General features: G+C 49.5%; 1 protein-coding gene across 3 annotated transcripts in view; it reads right to left on the minus strand.

The window, feature by feature from the left end:
• The window catches only part of RASGEF1C (RasGEF domain family member 1C), a 100084-nt gene that overhangs the window by 27828 nt on the left and 49898 nt on the right, over positions 1 to 22358 (minus strand). For 2 of the 3 annotated variants that reach the window (XM_017517299.1, XM_037734479.1), the window contains 3 exons: positions 9994 to 10176; positions 9712 to 9834; positions 8499 to 8636 (listed from right to left, as the gene is read on the minus strand). In XM_017517299.1, coding sequence (XP_017372788.1) covers positions 8499 to 8636; positions 9712 to 9834; positions 9994 to 10170 — 438 coding nt within the window. In that variant the 5' untranslated portion in view covers positions 10171 to 10176. Of the gene's footprint in view, positions 1 to 8498; positions 8637 to 9711; positions 9835 to 9993; positions 10177 to 14569; positions 14594 to 22358 lie in introns of those variants that run through there. The other variant, XM_017517298.2, reaches the window with a different exon arrangement.

Here is a 22358-nt window from a genome sequence, read left to right on the forward strand (position 1 = left end):
TGCTTGACTTTAATGGGGACCCCCTGTTATCTCCCAGGCCCAGTTCAGCCTTCCCCAACCAGCTGTGCTGTTCTGGTCTCTGCCCCCAGCAGTACCCATCCAGGTCACCCTATGCAATTTCTTTTATAAGACCAAGGTTGAGACAATTGGGTTTATTTCCTCACACACTAGAATGACAGCTCCACAGGGGTGCAAGTTCTGTGTTGCCCTCTCTGTGCTATGAGGGCCCAGCTCTGCTCTGGGCACGCAGAGGGTGTGCAGTAAGTGCTCACTCCCCACCAGCCAGCTCAGACGCACAGGCCCTTGCTTTGGGCCATGCCATGGGCTGGGTACAGGGAAGAATGGCCACGGCCACCCCTCAAGGGACACCTCCTCTCTTACCCTCAAGGAAAACCTAATTATTTTCCCCCTTGGAAACCCCTATTTCCAAGGAAGTGCCATCAGACTGGCTGGGTTTGTTAAGGGAAACGTCGTCATGTCCTCGAAGGTTTTGGTCTAACCCAGAGTGAGATGCAACCCCCTACATGCCAGGAGCTGGCCTGGGCATTGGCAGAGGCAGTGGTGAGGGCCAGATCCTGGTCCTTAGCAATGCGAGCATTGACTACACAAGCCATGTAGAGGCTCCTAGAGGCCTCGGGAAATAACGAGGGGTGGGCAGTCAGTATTGTCAGGTCGTTTGAGAGATCACAGGGAATTTTTCTTCACGTGATTTTGGGACACACAGAGCCTGCGGTGAGTGTGCAGTGTGGCATATGCATGCTGGCTATGAGGATCTGGGGGCTCTGACTGCTCTTGGGAGCCTCAGACTGGGCCCTGGGGTGATGCTGTTGTTTGAGGACTGCTGGAGCCCTGTGCTCTGGTGATGGAGGTGGTAGTCGTCTGGCCCCTATGGTGGTGCTTCTCTGTGGGGTGGCCACAGTCAGCTATGGCAGAGCATCAGATGGAAGGAATGGGACAGGAGATGGCTTACCCCTAAGCCTAACTCCCATGTGCAGAAGGCGCCCACTGGTTAGCTGAAGCAGTGAGTAAGGAAGCTGAGGTCTGACTCTTCTATCTGCTGCCCATGGAAGGAACAACCGCTCTCAGTAAGGCTGTGTCCAAAACTGTGGTGAGGCAGTGTCCAACACTGCCTCCCAGGGTTTCATCTGAGCGCTGAGAAGATGGGGAGTGGGGCGCAGCCACTGCCAGCCCTGGGGGCATGGTCAGTCCCCTGTGGGCCCTGGCCCTTCCACTGACCTCCTGTCTCTCTCCCAGACACAGCCAGGGTCCCACGAGTGGCCACACCTGCTGTTTTGTCTCCTCACCTCCCGCTCACTCCTGGATCACTTCACCTGACTGCCACTCCCATGTCATTGGGCCCTCCTGTCAGTGGCTATTTCCAGGCTCCAGTGGCTATTAATAGCCTCCTCCAGTGGCTGTTTCTCAGGCTGCGTCTTCCTTGGCCACCTCTGCCTCAGCCTCCTGCTTGCTCCTGACTTGGGCTGTCGGCAGGCTTTCCTGTCTTCACCATTGTGAGATGCTGGGGTTCTTCCTGCGCGCTAGACCTCTCTTCTCACTGTTCCTTAGTTCCTGGGTATTCCGGTTCACATTGGCAGTCTTCCGCATTTACATGTGCAGCCTCCTTCTGACCTCCAGTCATATGGGTGATGGTCCGTCATATGGCCCATGGTCTTCTGTTTGCCCAGCACAGCAAATAGAGGTTTGCTCTCCTTGTCCGAAGCTGGTATTTTCAGTGTTGGTGGACGGCACACCAGCCACCAGGCACACAGGCTTTGTGCTAACCTTGATCTCGCCCTCTCCCTCACACCCCTCTAGGCCATCATCACCCTTCTCTACTTCATTTTCTTCTATTTCTGCGAATCTCCACCCCTGTCTCTGTAGGCCATGCCACTGTCATCTCTCTGGCTCCTTAATGCCCCCACTGCATCCACGCCAGTTTCTCTCCACTCTGCAGCCAGAGTGTGTTCTGTTCAAAATGCAAATCTGATTGCTGCTTCCCTCTTCCTGAAAATGCCTCCACGGCTTGCGCAAAGACAAGAGACCTGGTGTGACGCTGGGGCCCTGAGGTCAGCTCTGCTCAGGCTCAGTGGCCTCTATGTACCTTTGCTCCCTCTCTGTGCTCTGGACACAGATCACTCCTCTGCCCCTTTGACTCCTTCCTGCCCTCCCTGTTTTCCCAGCAGGAGCTGGACAACTTTCTCCCTCTGGCATGTTCTCATCCACTGGACTGAAGCTCAAGTGCCGCTTCCCCAGGCAGGCCATTGGTGCTCAGCGCTGTGAGTCCTTCTGCCCCACCACTTGCCCAAATCATTTTTTTTTTTTTTTTTGAGAGGGGTCTAGCTCTGTCGCCCAGGCTGGAGTGCAGTGGCACAATCTTGGCTCACTGCAGCCTCTGCCTCCTGGGTTCAGGTGATTCTCCTGCCTTAGCCTCCTGAATAGCTGGGATTACAGGTGCATACCACCATGCCCAACTAATTCAGGACATAGGCACAGGCAAGGACTTCATGACTGAAACACCAAAAGCATTGGCAACAAAAGCCAAAATAGACAAATGGGACCTAATCAAATTCCACAGCTTCGGCACAGCAAAAGAAACAGTCATTAGAGTGAATCAGCAACCAACAGAATGGGAAAAAATTTTTGCAATCTACCCATCTGACAAAGGGCTGATATCCAGAATCTACAAAGAACTAAAACGTATTTACAAGAAAAAAGCAAGGCCATATTAAAAAGGATATGAACAGACACTTTACAAAAGAAGACATACATGAGGCCAACAAACATATGAAAAAATGCTCATCATCACTGGTCATTAGAGAAATGCAATTCAAAACTGCATTGAGATACCATCTCACACCAGTTAGAATGGCGATCATTAAAAAAATCTGGAGACAGCAGATGCTAGAGAGGATGTGGAGAAATAGGAACACTTTTATACTGTTGGTGGGAGTGTATATTAGTTCAACCATTGTGGAAGACAGTGTGATGATTCCTCAAGGACCTAGAAATAGAAATTCCATTTGACCCAGCAATCCCATTACTGGGTACATATCCAAAGGATTATCAATTGTTTTACTATAATTTTTTTTTAACAGAGACGGAGTTTCACCCTGTTGGTCAGTCTGGTCTCGAACTCCTGACCCCGTGATCTACCCGTCTCAGCCTCCCATAGTGCTGGGCCAAGTCAGTTTTAGAGCTGACTGGGAAATGATTCTGTTCACGTGCATCTCCTCTCCCTGGATTACAAGCTTCACGTGGCCAACCTCAGGCTGCCCTTCGTTCATGAAGGGCAGTACCTGGCTCACAGGAGGTGTCCACAAGCATCTGCTGAATGCATGGATAAACATGGCCTTCACCAGCTGATAGTCAGAGGTTCTCTCCAGCAGGGTGTCAGGGCGGACTGCAGGCCCATGCCAAAATCAAGGCTTCAGGGTGTCTGTGCCTACCCCTTGATAGGGCCATGAGATTGCCTTATTTTTTTAAAATGCAGATACTTTAGGACGATTTATTGCTGTTGAATGAACCAATATTCATTCCAAATAATTATCCCTTCCTGCTTACTAGTTTGTTTAGATTTTTCCAGTGATGTTAAGTTCCAGCTTACGTTTGTTCTCTGACTCTCCCATGCTCCCTCTGAATGTGGGGATGCTATCTGCCCTACTCTTGGCCTCCTCTCATTTTCTCACTGGTTTCTACACACTTGTAGATGGGGCTCGGAGATCTTCCTGGTAGATATGGGCAGGGCCAGAGACCTAAATCACTGAGAATGTCAAGGCGTTCCCTTATCACCATAGCAGGCCCACATTTATGAAGCACCAGGGCATGCTGGGGCGGCACAGCACTTTTCCCCTCCAGCCTTGGGCTGAAGCCCTCTCTCCACACTGATCATAGTTGGGAGGATGTCCAGGAGGCTGGGAGGTCTGGAGCTTCCGTTTCCATGTATTTCCATCAAGCAATCTCCTGCATGCATAGAGCCAGGTGTGATTGCAGAGTCATCCAAGGGTGGCCTGGGTGGTGACCACGGCTCTCCAGGTGCCTCCAAGTTTTCTTGGACTGGGCATTTCACAGCTGAAGCCCCCGTCCCGGACCAGATGAGCACTGGCCCCTGTTCTCTGATGTTCTTGGAGACTCTCTCCTGAGCCAGCCTAGGGCAGATGTCCTCCTGCCTACTACATGACAGGCAGAAATGGCAGAAAGCTGACGCAGGAGCTCATAAGGATCCTGGGGCTCTGCTGTCTCCATTGGTTTGTCCTCTGTGTCAGCTTTCTGCCACTTCTGCCATGGGAGGGAGTCTCCGAAGGTGGTGGTCAATTCAGCAGACAGTCCGTATGAGCAAGCAAGACCAGGCTGGGTGCCGTGGCTCATGCCTGTAATCCCAGCACTTTGGGAGGCCGAGGCGGGGGGATCATGATGTCAGGAGTTCGAGACCAGCCTGACCAACACAGCGAAACACCATCGCCACTAAAAATACAAAAATTAGCCAGACATGGTGGTGCACGCCTGTAATCCCAGCTACTCAGGAGGATGAGGCAGGAGAATGGCTTGAACTGGGAGATGGAGGTTGCAGTGAGCCGAAATCACGCCACTGCACTCCAGCCTGGGTGACAGAGCGAGACTCCGTCTCAAAAAAAAAAGCAAGACCAGTCCTCAGAGAGGCTACCTGTTGAGTCAGCCTCCTCTGTGGCTGGCCCTGTGGGTATGGCCAGAGTACTGGGGTCCTCCTGTCCTTTCTCCCCTACTTGGGGCTGTGACCCTCTGGGTCCTCCTTGGCTCCCCCAGCCTCCTTCAGCCTTGGCACTGGCCTCCATGAGCTTTAACTCCTGCATCCAGTCTACCAGGAACCCTGCAAGGGCTGGGCTGGCCATGACACTCCCTTGGGTCCCCTGCCCAGCACAGGGTGGCTTGATGCTGGGAAGGCTTCCTGGGAGTCCTCAGAACCACAGTCATGGAGAACAGCCTCCTCAGTCGCTCTCCAGGGCTGCTTCAGCTGCTGAGAGCCAGTGCGGAGCACAGTGACAACACCACAGTGGGCAGCGGAAAAAGGAAGTTGACATCTTTCACTGTCACTCTGATGGGGGAAGCCCTGGCAGATGATTCCAGAGGGAGCCCACTAGGCCCTGGCCCTGGGCCGTTTCCTGTGCAGCTGGGATTATAGGTGCGTGCCACCACGCCCGGCTAATTTTGTATTTTTAATACAGCTCCGTTGTTCTCTCACAGCCCTGTGAGGGAGGAGTGATCACCTTCCCTTTTACAGAAAGACATTTAGGGCACAGAGAGATTACATTATTTGCCCAAAGACACACAGCTCTGAAAATACTTGTGCACACACTATCTATCATTTTATTCCACCTTTGTGTGAGAAATCTTTTAAAAGGATAATACTGAAATATTTTGGAAGCAGAGCCTATGTCTATGTTTTGCTTACAGCTAACTTGCGGCAAAGCAAAATGTTTGAGGGGACAGGACAAACTAGTTCAGCAAAATATCATTGTTGAAGTTGGGTGATGAGGACAGAGGAGTGCATGGTTACCATTCTTCACTTTTGCGTCTTTGAGATGTTTCATAACAAAGTTCTGTAAAACTTAATTAATGCTCCTACACCTGATTTGGGGAACCATCTCTTCTCCTTATAGCCCATATCTATTGCGTGCTGAAGCAAGAGTGCACCTGACCTCAGGGACTCCTCGCTGCAAAGCTGCGGTGGGGACAGTTATCCTGTTTTACCAATAAGGAAGCTGGCTCAGCAGGGCAAAACACCTTGTCTGAGGTCACACAGCTGTGGTTTCTGAGTCTGGATCTGGGTGGGCTCAGGCGGGGTCCAGGGCTCTTCCATGCCAAACCATTCTGTGCTGGGAGGGGGAACACCCCACAGTCCACAGCAGCACCCAGTGAGGAGAAGCAGTGCCCAGAGAAAGGCATCTTCGGAGTGCATGCTTTTTTGTGGAAGGGCAACTTGAGGACACCAGAGACATGGAGGAGCACCCCTGGCCAGGGCCTGGGTTGGGACTGACGAATTCCCATCCAGTCCAGGCTACACAGTCTGGTGACAGACCTGTGGGTTCTCCAGGTGGACAGGAGCAACTGGTTTCCCAAGAGGAACCAGGCCAGGGCTTACCTCCAGCCCCACCACCAAGGCATGGGTCCAACATCAGGCAGGTCACATCCTGCCTGGTCATATGAAAAACCTCACAGCTGACCCTTGGAGATCAAAGGGAACAAATCAGGAGACTGGGGTCTCACCCCCTTGCATATCATCCACCCATCACCCACCATCCTCACACTCACCTCTTCTCCAGCCACGTTCTACCACCCACCTCCCCCTTTATACAGTGACCCACCCCAGATCCATCAATTCACTCCTCTACCCTTCCTTCCTTCTAACATGTGCCCACTCACACATCCATTCACTAACCCATCCAGCCACCATTCACTTTCGCTCATCCATTCCCATCCACCTGTCCCCAACTCTTCACCTAACTGCTATCACCTACCTCTTATACAGTGACCCCTGAAGCCCCCATCAGAACCATCAGTTCACTCATCTACCCTTGCTACGTCCTTCCTAACACTCACTCCCTTACACATCCACCTTCCCACCCACCCACCCTCCTCTCCATCTATTCAAACATCTTCCCACCCACTCACCCACTTTCCCCTCCATCTATTCAACCACCCACCATCCCATCCACCTTCCCCTCCATCTATTCAACCACCCACCATCCCATCCACCTTCCCCTCCATCTATTCAACCACCCACCTATCCACTAATCCACCTTCCCCTCCATCTATTCAACCATCCACCCACTCATCTACCTTCCCCTCCATCTATTCAACCATCTGCCAACCCACTCACCCACCTTCCCCTCCATCTATTCAAACATCCACCCACCCACTCACCCACCTTCCCCTCCGTCTGTTAAACCATCCATCCACCCACCTAGCCATCCACCTTCCCCTCCATCTACTCAACCATCTGCCAACCCACTCATCCACCTTCCCCTCCATCTATTCATTCACCCACCTACCCACCCACCTTCCCCTCCACCTATTCAAACACCTACCCACCCACTCATCCACCTTCCCCTCCATCTATTCAACCATCTGCCAACCCACTCACACACCTTCCTCTCCATCTATTGATCCACCCACCCACCTACCCACCTTCCCCTTCATCCATTCAAACATGTGCCCACCCACTCACCCACCTTCCCCTCCATCTATTCAACCACCCACCCACCCATCCACCTTCCCCTCCATCTATTCAACCATCCACCCATCCACCCACCCATCCACCTTCCCCTCCATCTATTCAACCATCTGCCCACCCACCTGTCCACACTTCCTACATTTCTCTCTTCTTTCTATTAATCTTTCCACTCACCCCATGCATCCATCCACCTGCCTATCCAATAACAAAATCACCTGTTCTCTCCCACATTCATCTATAAGAGTAGCCAAATGTCTTCCCAGCCAATCATCCAGCACCCTATCCCCTACTTCCACTCTCTCCATCCCCCACTCATCCAATTGTCAACTGTTCCCTGGCCCTGCTTTGTGCTGCATCCTTAGCCAAGTGTCACAATCTCAAGATGGATCAGGGGATTCAGAGGAGGAAGAGGAGGGGATGAGGAGGAGAATGGAGGAGGGGAGAAGTGTGAGGAGGAGGAAGTGGAAACACTCTCATCTCACTGAGCCTCAGAACTTGCCTGCTCAGTTCTGAGTCACTTGCCTGGTGTGTGAAGTGGCCCTGATCAGTGCTTTCCACAGAGCCTGAGTTATGTCTATGTGGCCGTGGGTGTTTGGGTTCCTGTTGCCCAGCCTGTCTTGGCAGTTTTCCCTTGTCTCACACATAGCTCTTCTGCCATATCCAGACCCATTCTGTGGCATGTCACCAGCTACCAGCTGGTTCAGTTTCCTTCCAGGGTGACCAACATGCACCCCTGCCCATGTTTCCCCCTTCCAGGTAATGCTACACCAGTGCTGCCCACAGTGGCATTCCAGGATGCTGATAAACTTGCCCCTTCTAAACACACCAGGAGACATCTATCTCCATAATCCTGGGAGATAAAGATTTTTTTGCTTCCTTCGCCCATAAGGGAAGTGAGGCTTGGAGACCCTTCAGTGCTCTCCACAGAGTAATACAGCTGGGAGAGCAAAGTGGGTATGGCCAAGGCCCAGGACAGCGCTCTGCCAGTCCCATCTAGTAGGTCAGAGGCCAATAGCCTGGCCTCCTGGCCCCAATAACCCGTGAATGGGTCTTTCTTCATCCAGCATCTGATGCCATCAGTGAGAGCAGGCAGGGAGGGGTCATGAGACTCCGCATTCCCTCCCAGTTCATCAGTGCCTGATTCCTTGATGGGTCAGAGAGGGGCTGGATTTAGAGGGGCCGTGATGTGTAGGGTGGGGAGATGAGAGCCCTGGGGTAGGGGACAGGAACAGGCACAGGCCTGGGACAGGAGGGGCCCAAAGGGTGACAAGACCCCTGCCTGGCTGCCCACCTCGTCACAGGGGGCGATGCGGCCCACCACGTCCTTCAGGTGCCCGATGGTCGATTCCTCCTGGAAATCCCTTGGGAAGGTCTCAGTCCACTCTGCCAACAGCTGCAGAAGTTTGGGGCCGAACTTCCGGACCCGGGCCTGCAAGCAAGCGAGAGGCGCCACGCTCGTCGGGGGTGTTGGGCGGGCATGTGGGCCTCACCTCGTGTCCTTGCTGGTCTGACTGCCTGGGCAGGCAGAACCTTGTGCCCTCTCTGTGCCAGGGATGGGGGCGGGGGTGGTGCAATACTGCCCTGCGCCTACGGGGAATGGAGAGAGGATGGACACATTTTTGGGCGGGGCTATCTCTTGCTGCTGCCCTTCTGCGGTGATGTCTCCACCCTCCCTGGGGACTCTCTCGGGCACCGGGGGCCTCAGGAGCAGTGGCCCCTGCTCCAGGGGTGGGTCCAGGTCTGTGCTGACCAATCAGAGCACAGCTTACTCCATCGTGCACAGTGATTGGCCCACAGATGGGCACGTGACCGAGGCTACACCAATGGCGAGACTCACTGGATCTGTACAGAAACGGGATTGAGGCTTCTGCGTGACTGGAAAGGGTGGAAAGGGTTGTATGTGAGCGTGCTGTAGTGGAGGCGGCAGGGCACCACACCAGCCAGCCCGAGGGGCACCAGCCCGGGAAAATGGCAGCAGAGGGTGGGCACGGTGCAATGCTGTGGTTTACGGCCCGAGCCAGCAGTCCCTGAGATCGGGCAGGTATACAAGCCAGCTAAGTCCCTTTGGTTTTGGCAGGTTGAAGTTGGGTTTCTCTTGCTAGCTCTAGAGCCCGACCGATGTGTGTGAAATAGATGCAACCCTAAGGATCTGGCCAGGACTGGGAAGATGGAGCGGATGTGCTGGAGGAAGGAAACCCAGCAGAGGCAGCAGGTCCTTTCCGGCCACTGATGGCAGGGGTCCTACTGACCGGGCTCTGGATACTCAAGTCTGGGCCTAATGTAAGCTCAAGGGCCCCTGTAGGGCACTGGAAAAACTGCATGAAGGTGAAAGGTCCTGTTCTGCTCCTTCTGGCTCTGGGCCTCAGACAAGGTGGAAATACTCTGTAGCCACCTTGTCAGGAAAACAGGGACAATCATTACCTCCCCTAGAGGCTGATGACTTGAGGGCATGGGAGGGGAGTGCTGGTACACTCTGAGGCTCCCTGGCCTGCCCTGCACCTCACCTTGTCCAGCACCGGCTTGTCCAGCTGCTGCTGTTCGATGCACAGGTGGCAGACTCGGGCCAGGAGCTCCCGGGGCTCGATGAAGAGACGAGAACTTAGCAGGAAGGTGAAGATGTAGGCTTTCTGGGGCACAAACAAGAGGGCATAGGCTCAGGAGGGGACTGGGAGGGGCATGCCTCCCAGCCGGCCCTACACCCTGGCCCAAGGCCACTCCCAGCTCTGTTGCCTCCCATGCCTGGTGGAGGAGAACCCACTCTCCTGCCCGCTGGGTGGGTCACCCACCTCGGGGTAGTAGTCGGCTGTGGGCACCAGATGCTGGATCAGTGTTTCCAGGGAGGCTGAGGATGGAGCTCCATCCAGGAGGGGCTGCCCAGCCTGTTCGACATCTGTGGGCTCGGTGGGGGGTGGGTTGAGGCTGCCTGGGGTGACCATGTCGGAGGCACTCAGCGTCTGTGGCATGCCTGCCTGCAATGGCAAGGAGCAATGGGGACCTGAGTGGGGGCACACTTGAGTTGAGGGGTGCAGCTGAGTAGGAGCTGCTGGTTCCAGGCTCCTGGCTGGAAAGTCTCCCCCCACCACCACTTCGTGCCAGCTTGAATCCAGTGGTCACTCTGGGAGTGCTGCCATGTACCCCCTTCCTCATAGCACAGCCTCCATTCTTCTTCCTCAAACAGGCTCTCAACTCTCCTGCAAAACCCATGTCTTCTTTACTCTGGGGTCCCCACTCAGGGGCAGACCTCCTCTAGATTCTGCCCCCCCACACCCCTTCACAAAGGTTATTTTTCACAAGCCTGGATAATCTGCCTAATCCCCCTATTTCTGGCCACAAAGATTGGTTCAGGGATTGGTCCGATCCAAATTGGGGGTGCTCCACTGCAATCCCAGAACTTTTGTGGTACTTGGAGGCTTTCTTTCCCCCTGGAGTCCTTGAGCTGGTGGAATGTATGCTGACACTACTGGGGCCATTGTGGCACCATGAGGGGCCAGGAAAGTGGGTTCATTCCTAGCACGGCGCCGGGAGGCCTCGAATCCTGCTGTGCCTGAAGCTGTTCAGTGGACTTCTCCATTATATGTGCCTGTTTAAGTTGGAGTTCTCTCAGGTACAGTCAAAACTGCTATCTTCCTTAACCTGGCATTCTGGGCTCTACGTGATGTGAACCATGTGACCTGTCCATCCTTACTGCCTTCAGAGGGCTGTCCCATGGGCATGTGGGTGTGGGAGGTGCTGGGACTGGGTTGCAGCATGGGAGGGACCCAGGCATTGGTGTGGACAGCAGCCCAGACAGTCCTGGCCATGGTGTCAGACATAGCTTATTTTTGCCTCTCTGGCAACGCTGTAAGTGTTCAATTCTCAGCCGATGAAACGAAAATTTCACAAAACCACCTCCTGTCTGTCCTGGGGGAGGCTGCTGTACAGGTGGGCATATGGGAAGCTGCAGATGCTCAGTGGGAGGAGGCCAGCTGTGGGATGGGCCAGCTGCAGGGTGCGTGCTGCTCTGGCTCCTGCCCAAGGCCCGGCAGCTCAGCCCGATTCCACAAGACAGAAAACCTGTGAGCCTGGGAGTTCTGCTGTCTCCTGCTGGACACCTGGCACTGTTCATTCTGCAATGTTGGGCCTGCCTGAGATCTCAGCCTAATTTTCTTGACGAGCCAGTGGCAGGGGTGAAGGTGGCTTTGGGAGCGTCTGCAGGATGGTGGCAGGTGCCATGCAGGGGCCTTTCTTTTTTTTTTGAGACAGAGTTTTGCTGTTGTTGCCCAGGCTGGAGTGCAATGGCACGATCTCGGCTCACTGCAACCTCCGCCTCCTGGGTTCAAGCAATTCTCCGGCCTCAGCCTCCCGAGTAGCTGGGACTACAGGCATGCACCATCATGCCCAGCTAATTTTTGTATTTTTAGTAGAGACGAGGTTTCACCTTGTTGACCAGGATGGTCTCGATCTCTTGACCTCATGATCCAGCCGCCTCGGCCTCCCAAAGTGCTGGGATTACAGGCTTGAGCCACCGCGCCCGGCCTCATGCAGGGGCCTTTCTGAAGGAGGCCAGGAGGGTACCACTTTAAGAGACAGCCAGGAGGCTCCCAGGGGACCTGGGGCCTAGCCTGGGACCAGGTGCTGGGCACATGGGAGGTGGGGCCAGTGTTCAGATCCAGCTCTGCGCTGGAGTGACTGACTTATGCTGGAGCCAGGGGTGGTGGTTGTTGCTGAACTATTATGACCCACAGGGATGCCCAGAGAGGGGCTGGCATGCCAGTGGCCCTCTGACTTCCAACCACCCATCGTGTCACCAGCAGGGTCCAGGTGTGGGTCTCAATGAATGGGCTTATCCTTGTGCTGCAGCCTTCAGCTTTCTCCTGCTGTTGCCAAGGCTCACCCATTCATGTATGTATGCATGGAGCGACTCCTGGCTCCATTCCAGGTAATGGGGACAAAGCCCGACTTCAGGGAGTTGGTAGGGGAGGCAGAGCTGTGTAGACTGCCCCATTGGAGGCATGTCAGTGTGGGAAAGGGGGTGACCACTCTCTATGCTCACTGTGGTGGATGTCCTGGGAGACCCCCTAAGAAGAAGTGGGGTCAGAGCTGCTGCCACCAAGGGGGTGCCTCCACCACTCCCACCCCTCCTTGCAGGCATGTTTGTTCAGACAGGGCAGGTGCCCACCTCTGGCCTCTGCATGAGGACAGCTGAGGGCACAGAGGACACTGCTGCTCCTTCACCCACCAGGGACAGCCAGCTCCTCCTCCCTCCAGCAGGAGCTCCAGCTTCCCTGGAATGAGTTGGGTGGGGGTGGCTGCATTGAGGGCTGAGGGCAGGAAGGAATCTACAGACAGATGTGCCAGACAGAGCGACCGGCATGTGCAGAGGCTCGGTGGAGCTGGGGCAACGTGGTGTGATCATGGGAGTATATGCTGAGGTGTCAGGGGCCAGGCAGTGGCTCCTAGAGGGGTAGTGGGGAGTGACTGAGTTGGGGTCAGGGAGTGTGTAGAGTGATCGGAGCATCATGTTCCTTGCATGCAAAAACAGCCATGCAATGAGGGCCCCTCACTCCACCCATAAGTGACTGCTTTTATTACTCCTTGTTTTTCTATAGCTTCTTTATACAAGGACAAGGAAATGTAAATACATACCCCTTTTCTGTTTGGATTACACCAAAAGGTAGCATATTGTCCACACTCTCCCCCACTGGGCTGTTTTCACTAACAATGCATTTTGAGGACCTTTCCATGGCAGGGCAGGGATGCCTCATTCACTTTTATAAAAATCACCTCACAGTATTCTATTATTTGGATGTACAGAAATAATTTTTAAAAACCAATGATGAAGCAGACCAGTGTCCATCATTGATGAATGGCTGGAGAAAACGTGGCCTCTCCACAGAGCGGGAAAGGAGCCAGCCTTAGAGAGGAAGGAGATCCTGAGACTGCGGCAACACGGATGAACCTGAGGACATCAAGCTAAGTGAAATAACCCCGACACAAAGGGACAAACACCGAATGACTCCACTTGTGTAGGTACCTAGTGTCACATTCGCAGAGGCAGACAGTGGAAAAGTGAGTTCCAGGGGCTGGGCTGTGGGACACCAGAACGGTGCGTCAGTGTTTAGTGGGCACAGAATCTCACGTCGGGAAGAAGAAAAGATTTCTGGAGAGGGATGGACATGACGATTCTACCATGATATGAAGGTACTTAATGCCACTGAAGTGTATACTTAAAAAGGGTTAAAATGATACATTTTATGTGTATTTTATCACACTTTTTAAAAAAAGGCAATGATGATGGGACAAGTGTTTATTGCTACAATATCCCTCGAAGGTCTTTAAATCCTGCTAAGTCTCCCATCTGTGTTTTTGTGCACATGGCCTGAATGGCACAGGTGATGAAGGGGCTGGGAGTCTTGGGGGCTGCACAGATGGGCTCTCAGCATGAGGGGCTCAGCAGGGGTGGGGAGCGCTCTGCCTGTACCCTGTAGAGAGACCTTTCCATTTCTCCCTCTGTCTGCCTCGTTGGGACATGTGGCTCGGTGCGCGTGAACTAGACGTGCACGTGTGGCTCCTGTGGGGTTCTGCTTCCTACCCATGAAATGAATGGGACTTAATTAAATGTCCAGTGCTGGCAGGCACGCAAGGGCAGCTTCTCACACACCACTGGGGGAAAAGTGGTATGTGTCATCAGGGTCCCTTTAATTGTACCAAGATTTGGCTCAGTGTGCCAAGAGCCTTATATTCTATAGTGTCCTTCCATCCTAATCAAAGCCTTGGAAATGTATCCTAAGAAAATAAAGGGGAGAAGCTGTGGAAAGAAAGAAAGTCCATTGCTTCAGCATTAAATACCAGCAGCGAACACACTTTAGAGCAGCAGAGATGGTGAACAAAGGCAGAATAGATGAGGAGGTGATCACAGACCCGCTGGTGGAGTGGCCGTGGCCGCTGCGGTGATGGTTCTGAACACGCAGTTGTAACACAGGAAACAGTGTGGCACAAGGAAGGGAAAACAGCAGGAGAAAAAGGTGCAGATGATGGAAATGACATTCATGCGGATGAAGACTGCAGTGGGGCCCTGAAAAAATGCATCACTGCTGTGTCCTCCCTATACCCCGTTGTTTTAGTGTCATTCATGCAAGCTAAGTTCACTCATCAGATGAAGGCCCTGGGAACACCTGAACTGATTCCAGGCCTGGAATGGTGAGGTCAGAGGTGTGTGCCTGCCCTGTGCCAAGGGCACTGACAGGAGACTGAGAGGAACCTGGCTCTGGCACACAGCCCCAAGTGGCTAAGGCATGAGCTTCTGCCTTGGTTTCCCTCTCCATGACTCCTGTCCCGCTGCCCAGCCCCACCTCCTCAGGCATCTCTCCTTGTATGTGTCACCTGGAGATCGTGGGGTTCCTGCAGCAGTTCCAGAGGCGGCAGGTAAGGACCATGTGGGGTCAGGTCTGCAGAGAGACAGGCAGACACAGGGGGCAGGACCCCATCAGCCCACCCTGCAGGGGGGCACTTGATGCCTGCCAATGACCAGCTGGGCATCCTTCCTTCTGGAGGACTCGCCGGCAGGCTCAGGCCCGCCCCCCCCACCGCCGCTCTAGGCCTCTGGCACTGGCAAGGTTTCTGGGACAGCATGGCCCAAGCCTAACCCTGTATGGGAGACAGGGGAAATATGTGCAGGGACAGGGGTGTGACGTGTTGCATTTATAAGGAAGGCCAGACCTGGAGATGGATGTGCATTCCCCTACTATTCCAGTGGGTGCTGGAAAGAGGTAATGGTTACCTGCCCCCAGCCAGGTAAAATCGTGCCCAAGGGCCCTGCTATTCCTCCTCAGTGTGGGGCTGACAGAAAGTGGCTCAGATGTGCCAGTAAAAAACCACAGGCTCTGCTGTGCTTTGGGAGCTGATGTGCTCAGACCTCCCCGGTGTAAGAGCCATCGAGGACTCCTGACTTACGTTTCATATTATGATTGTAAGGGTGGCAATTAATTCTGTTTCTAAAAAAAGCCACTCTTGGGGCCAAACAGTGAGTTAAAGCACAGTTAGAAATGACATCTGTAGTGCCGCAGTGGTCAGTTTACAAACCCTATTCCTGCTGGGGTCCCCATATCCCTGGCATGGGTGGCTGGCATTAAAAATCTGCAAAATGGAAATCCGTCAACTTTACAGAAGAGCAGGTGGATTGTCAGGGCGTGTCTTGGGGGCTGGAGAGATGTTCTCCCTGGGCCAGGTGTGGCAGTAGGGACAGAGGTAAAGAAGCCTCCCAAGCTGGGCGCGGTGGCTCACGCCTGTAATACTAGCACTTTGGGAGGTGGAGGTGGGTGGATCACCTGAGGTCAGCAGTTCAAGACCAGGCTGGCCATCATGGTGAAACCCCATTGTTAAAAAAAAAAAAAAAAAAAAAAAAGAAGCCTCCTGAAGGCCCCTGTACCACATGTGTGTCTCAGAAGACACCTGTGAGCTCTGACAACCAGCTTTGTGTGCTGAAAAGAGGGAGCAGCTCCCCCTTCAGGTTATGGAGAGGAGACGATGAGACTGGTGCATGAAGCACCTTGCACAGTGCCTGCCGTGGAGAAAGGGCTCCCAGTGCCAGCACTCCCGGGGACCTTGCCACCTGCTCGGGCCAGACCACAACACAGGTGGCAACTGCTGTTAACCAAGGCTCTGTGCCAGAAAGACTTGTCAACTGCACTGCCATGGTTCCACATGGCTTCAGCGCTGGCTGCAGCTGGGGCAGCCCTCTACCTGCCTACCCAGCTCTGCAGCTGAAACCATGTCCCGACAGCTGCTGGAAATGATCTCAGGGCTTTAGCCTCGAAGGCTGTGGTAGGCTCGCCGCCCCAAATCAGAGCTGTTTCTCCCCTTGCTTTAACATGGGGCCAAATTTTACACATTTACACATTCTTGTCCTATCGTTTGCTCACCCCGCCCCCATTATATCTTTAAAACAATTGTGGGGCCAGGCACGGTGACTCATGTCTGTAATCCCAGCTACTCGAGAGGCTGAGGCAGGAGAATTGCTTGAGCCTGGGAGGTGGAGGTTTCAGTGAGCTGATATGGCACCATTGCACTGCAGCCTGGGTGACTGAGCAAGACTCTGCTTCAAAAAACAAAAGAAAAAATTGTGCTAAAATATACTTAACAGGCTGTGTGCCTGGCTCATACATGCAATTCCAGCACTTATGGAGGCTGAGGCTGGAAGATTTCTTGAGACCAGGAGTTTGAGACCAGCCTGGACAACATAGTGAGACCCTCATCTCCAGAAAAAGAAAAAACTGTAGCTTGGCATGGTGTCGCACACCTGTAGTCTCAGCTACTTGGGAGGCTGAGGTGGGAGGATTGCTTAAGCCCAGGAATTCAAGGTTGCAGTGAGCTATGATTTCACCACTGCACTCCAGCCTGGGTGACAGAGCAAGACCCTGTCTCTACATTAAAAAAAACGTAGCCATTCGAAATGAAAAAAATCGTGCAGGTCAAGGACCTTTTGCTATTAATTGAGCTTCTCAATTCTATGGGAAACAGAGCCTACTTAAAAAAAAAAAAAGAAAGTTAAAAAAATATACTTAACGTAAATTTACCGTGTAAAGTTCAGTGGCATTAAGTATATTTACACTGTTGCACAGCCATTGCCACCATCCATCCACAGAAGTTTTTCATCATCTCAATTGAAACCCTGTACCCATGAAACACTAACTCCCCAATCTCTCCTTCCCCGGCCCCTGGTAACCACAGTTCTGCGTTCTATGTAGTTTTACTATTCTGAGTACTTTATATAAGTGGAATCATAAAATACTTGTCCTTAGTGACTGGTATATTTCATTAGTTTTTGTCAAGGTGCATCTTTGTTGTATCATGTGGCAGAATTTCCTTCCTTTTTGAGGTTGAATACTATTCCATTGCATGCATATACTACATTTTGTTCATCCATTCCTCTGTCAGTGGGCAGTGGGTTGTTTCCCCCTGTACCATACTGTTTTCCACAGCAGCTGCATCAATTGATTGATTGACTGTTTTGAGACAGGATCTCACTCTGTTACCCGGGCTGGAGTGCAGAGGCACCATCTTGGCTCACTGCAACCTCTGCCTCCCGGGTTCAAGCGATTCTCTTGCATCAGCCTCTTGAGTAGCTGAGATTACAGACATGTGCCACCACCACACCTGGCTAATTTTTGTATTTTTCGTAGAGATGGGGTTTCACCATATTGGCCACGCTAGTCTTGAACTTGGGACCTCAGGTGATCTGCCCGCCTCAGCCTCCCAAAGTGCTGGCATTACAGGCATGAGCCACCGTGCCCGACCTGCTGCACCATTTTAAATTATCACCAGCAATGTAAAGGGTTCCAATTTCTCCACATCCTTGCCAACGCTTGTTGTTTTCTGTTATTCTGATAATGGCCATCCTAATGGGTGGGAAGTGGTATCTCATTGTGGTTTCGATTTGCATTTCCCTAAATATCAGTGATCTTGAGCATCTTTTCATTTGCCAGTTGTATATATTTTTAAGAAAAATGCCTGTTGAAGACTTTCCCCCACTTTTTTCAAGCAAAGAAAATTTTATTCATATAATTGGTTCCACAACAGGATGTAATTACCCCACCTCTGAGATTTAAGGAACAAAAGAGAAGCGGTGGCATTCCAAGACCCAGAAGATCAGAGGATAAGCCCCACAGAACTGAAGCTCATACTTCGAGCATGGCTGCTGCTGGGACCTCTGCAGGGGCCTGAGGCGGCTAGCCCTGAGAGTCCTCTTTTACCCATTTTTGAATTGACTTGTTTGGGATTTGTTTTTGAGTTTTAGGACTTCATTGGATATTCTGGATATCAATCCTTCATTAGCTATGTGATTTGTAAATATTTTCTCCCATTCAGTAGGTTTGTTGATAGTGTCCTTTGAGGCACAAACGTTTCTCATTTTGATGAAGTCCAATTTGTCTTTTTATGTTTTGTTGCCTGTGTCTTGGTGTCATATCCAAAAAGTCACTGCCCAATTCAATATTATGAAGCTTTCCCCCAATCCCAATATTCTCTTTTAAGAGTTTCATAGTTTTATTTCTTTGTGTGGTTATTATTATTATTTTTTTTTTGATGGAGGCTGGAGTGCACTGGTGCAATCTTGACTCACTGCAACCTCTGCCTCCCAGGTTCAACTGATTCTCCTGTCTTAGCCTACTGAATAGCTGGGACTACAGGTGCATGCCAACAGGCCAAGCTCACTTTTGTATTTTTAGTAGAGATGAGGTTTCACTCTGCTGCTCAGGCTGGTCTCCAACTCCTAAGCTCAAGTAATTCGCCCACCTTCGCCTTCCAAAGTGTTGGGATTACAGGTGTGAGCCACTGCGCCCAACCCAGTTTTACTTCTTACATTTAGATCTTTGATTCATTTAGAGTTAATTTTATATATGTTATTAGGAAAGCATCCAAGTTTTTTTATTTTACATGAAATATGCAGTTTTCTCAGGATTACTGTTGAAAAGATTGTCCCCATTCAATGATCTTGTCAGCTTTGTCAAAAATCATGGACAAAATATGTGAAGGTTTATTTCTGGATTCTATTCTATTCCACTGGCCCATGTGACTGTCTTTATGCCAGTACTATACAGTTTTGATTACTGTGGCTTCACAGTAAATTTTAAAATCAGGAAGTTTGTGTCCTCCATCTGCTCTCTTTTAAAATTGTTTTGGCTATTTGGGATAATTTGAAATTCCATATGAATTCTAGGATAGATTTTTCTGTTTTACAACAAAAATGCCATTAAAATTTTGATTGGGATTGCATTAAGTCTGCAGACAGCTTTGGGTAGTACTGACATCTCAACTATATTAAATCTCCCAATCCATGAATATAGGACTTCTTTCAATTTGCTTGTCTCTTCTCTGATTTATTTCAGCAGCATTTTGTAGTTTTCAGTGTTTAAGTCTTCCATCTCTTTGGTTAAGTTTGTTCCTAAGTATGAATTCCTGAATTTATTCTTTTGGATATTCTTGTAAATGGAATTATTTTCTTACATTCCTTTTTAGATTGTTCATTGTTAGCATATGGAAACACAACTGATTTTTTTTTTTGGTGTTGATTTTGTATCCTGCTATTTTGCAGCATTTCTTAACTAGTTCTAACAGTTTTTTGTGAGCTCTTCATAGTTTTCTGTACATAACATTATGTCATCTGCAAAGAGAGCTAATTTTCTTCTTTTCCAGCTTGGATGTCTTTTATTTATTTTCCTTTTCTAACTGCTATGGCTAGAATTTCTAGTACTATATTGAATAGAAGTGGTAAGAGTGGGCATCCTTACCTTATTCCTAATTTTAGAGGAAAAACTTTCAGTCTTTCACCATTGAATATAATGTTAGTGATGTGTTTTTCTTTTCTTTTATTGAGATGGAGTCTTGCTCTGTTGCCTACGCTAGAGTGCAGTGGCACAATATTGGCTCACTGCAACCTCTGCTTCCTGTGTTCAAGCAATTCTCTTGGCTCAGCCTCCTGAGTTGCTGGGACTACAGGCACATGCCATCACACCTGGCTAATTTTTGTAATTTTAGTAGAGATGGGGTTTCACTGTGTTGTCCAGGCTGGTTTCAAACTCCTGATCTCAGGTGATCCACCTGCCTCGGCCTCCCAAAGTGTTGGAATTACAGGTGTGAGCTGCTGTGCCTGATTATCTATGTGTTCTTCAAAGCCGTCTTGCTTTTTGCTAATAACATTTTTTTAAACCCTATCCTATGTAGCTGTTAGACATGCTCACAGGCACATAGTGCATTCTATGTCCTTGTACTTTAAGATATTTGTGCTAGACATACTCACGACACATAGTACATTCTGTGTCCTTATACTTTAATCGAGATATTTGTGCTATTACTTTTCTAAGTCCTTTCACAAGCAACTTCCTGTCCCTTCCTTATTTGGACTTCCTCTTTTCCTTTTGTTCTCCACTGCCTTTACCTAGTCAAGAAAGTTTTAACTTATTAGCCAATCAGGTTCAGTTTTAGATTGTGAGGTCTGTCTCCAACCAATGGAGATCAGACACAGCAGCAAGGATGACCCCAAATGTGTAAAGGATAAATATGTCTACTTTTCCTTTGTTTGTTGTACTCTCATGGCAAGACTGCTGGCAAGGGTACCCCTTTTGCAGGAAGACTGCCTTGCTGAGAGATCCTTTGTCCCAGTGCTGACCTTACTTTGCAGCACTGAAAATTTACATATAACAGGCATTGAATTTTGTTTAATGATTTTTCTGCATCAGTTGAAATGATCATGTGTTTTTTTCTTCATTCTGTTAATCTATTGTATTACATAGGTTGATTTTTATATGTTGAACCATTCTTGCATTCCAGGAATAAACCCCCCTTGTTCATGGTGTATAATTTTTTTTAATATGCTGCCAAACTTGCTTTGCTAATATTTTGTTTAGGATTTTTGCATCATAAGGGATGTTTACTGTAGTTTACTTTTCTTGTAATGCTTCTGTCCGGCTTTGGTTTCAAGGTAATGCTGATCTCATAAAATGAGTTAGGAAGTGTTTCTGCCTCTTTACTTTTTAGGAAAAGTTTAAGAAGTATTGATAATGGCCGGGCGCGGTGGCTCACGCCTGTAATCCCAGCACTTTGGGAGGCCGAGGCGGGTGGATCACGAGGTCAAGAGATCGAGACCATCCTGGTCAACATGGTGAAACCCCGTCTCTACTAAAAATACAAAAAATTAGCTGGGCATGGTGGCGTGTGCCTGTAATCCCAGCTACTCAGGAGGCTGAGGCAGGAGAATTGCCTGAACCCAGGAGGCGGAGGTTGCGGTGAGCCGAGATCGCGCCATTGCACTCCAGCCTGGGTAACAAGAGCGAAACTCCGTCTCAAAAAAAAAAAAAAAAAAAAAAAAAAAAGAAGTATTGATAATGGTTCTTTTTTAAATGTTTGGTAGAATTCACCAGTGGAACCACCAGGTCCAGGACATTTTTGTGGTTGGAAGGCTTTTGATTTCTAATTAAACCTCATTATCAGTTACAGATCGATTTAGAGTTTCTATTTTTTTCATGATTTCAGTTTCTAGAAACTTCATCTAGAAATTCCAATTTGTTCAAATTTCCAATTTGTGGACAGAATTTTTCATTGTACTCTTACAATCCTTTTAATTTCTGTAGAATTGGCAATAGTATCCCCACTCTCATTTTGGATTTTAACAACTCGAGTAATCTCTTTTTTATTAGTCAGTCTAGCTACAGGTTTGTCAATTTTGTTAATCTTTTTGAATAACCCAACTTTACACTTTTAAATTTTTTTCTATTGTTTTTCTATTCACTATTTTATTTATCTCTGCTCCAACCTTTATAATTTCCTTCCTCCTGCTAGCTTTGGGTTTAATTTGCTCCTCTTTTTCTAGTTCTTTACATTGTACAATTAGGTTATTATTTTGAGATCTTTCTTCTTTTTTAATGTGTTTATAGCTGTAAATTTTCCATTAAGGACTGCTTTTGCTGTATCCCATGTGTTAGTATGTTATGTTTTCATTTTCATTAATCTCTAAGTATTATCTAATTTTCATTGGGATTTCTTCTTCAACGCATAGGTTGTTTAAGAATGTGGTGTTTACTTTCCATAAATTTGTGAATTTTCCAATTTCCTTCTATTATTCATTTCTAATTTCGTCCTGTCATAGTTAGAGAGGATACTTTACATGATATCTTTCTTTTAAAATTTATTGAGACTTAATATATGGTTTATCCTGGAGAATACCCCATGTGCACTTCAGAAGATTGTGTATGTTGCTGTTGAGTAGAGTTCTGTGTATGTCTGTTAGACCTAGTTGGTTTACTGTGTTGTTTAAGTCCTTTATTTCCTTACTTATCTTCTGTCTGGTCATTCTATACATAATTGAGAGTGAGGTAGCAGCTGCTGAATATAGCTCAGTTGGGAAAGTCTTAGACTGAAGAGCGAGGTAGCTGTCCATTTCTCCTTTCAATTCTGCCCATTTTTGGTTCATATATTTTAATGGTCTGCTATTGGGTGCATAAATGTTTGTAATTGTTAAATCTTCTTGCTGTATTTAATTTTTATTGATATGTGATACCCTTCCTTGTCTCTGGTAATCTTTTTAAATTTAAAGTATTTTTTTCTGTCATTAGTGTGGCTGTTTTCACCTTTGGTTACTGTTTACATGGAATATCTATTTCTTTTTTTTTTTTTTTTT

The sequence above is a fragment of the Cebus imitator genome, unplaced genomic scaffold (assembly GCF_001604975.1).
Source record: "Cebus imitator isolate Cc_AM_T3 unplaced genomic scaffold, Cebus_imitator-1.0 Scaffold625, whole genome shotgun sequence".
NCBI classification, from domain to species: Eukaryota; Metazoa; Chordata; class Mammalia; order Primates; family Cebidae; genus Cebus; species Cebus imitator.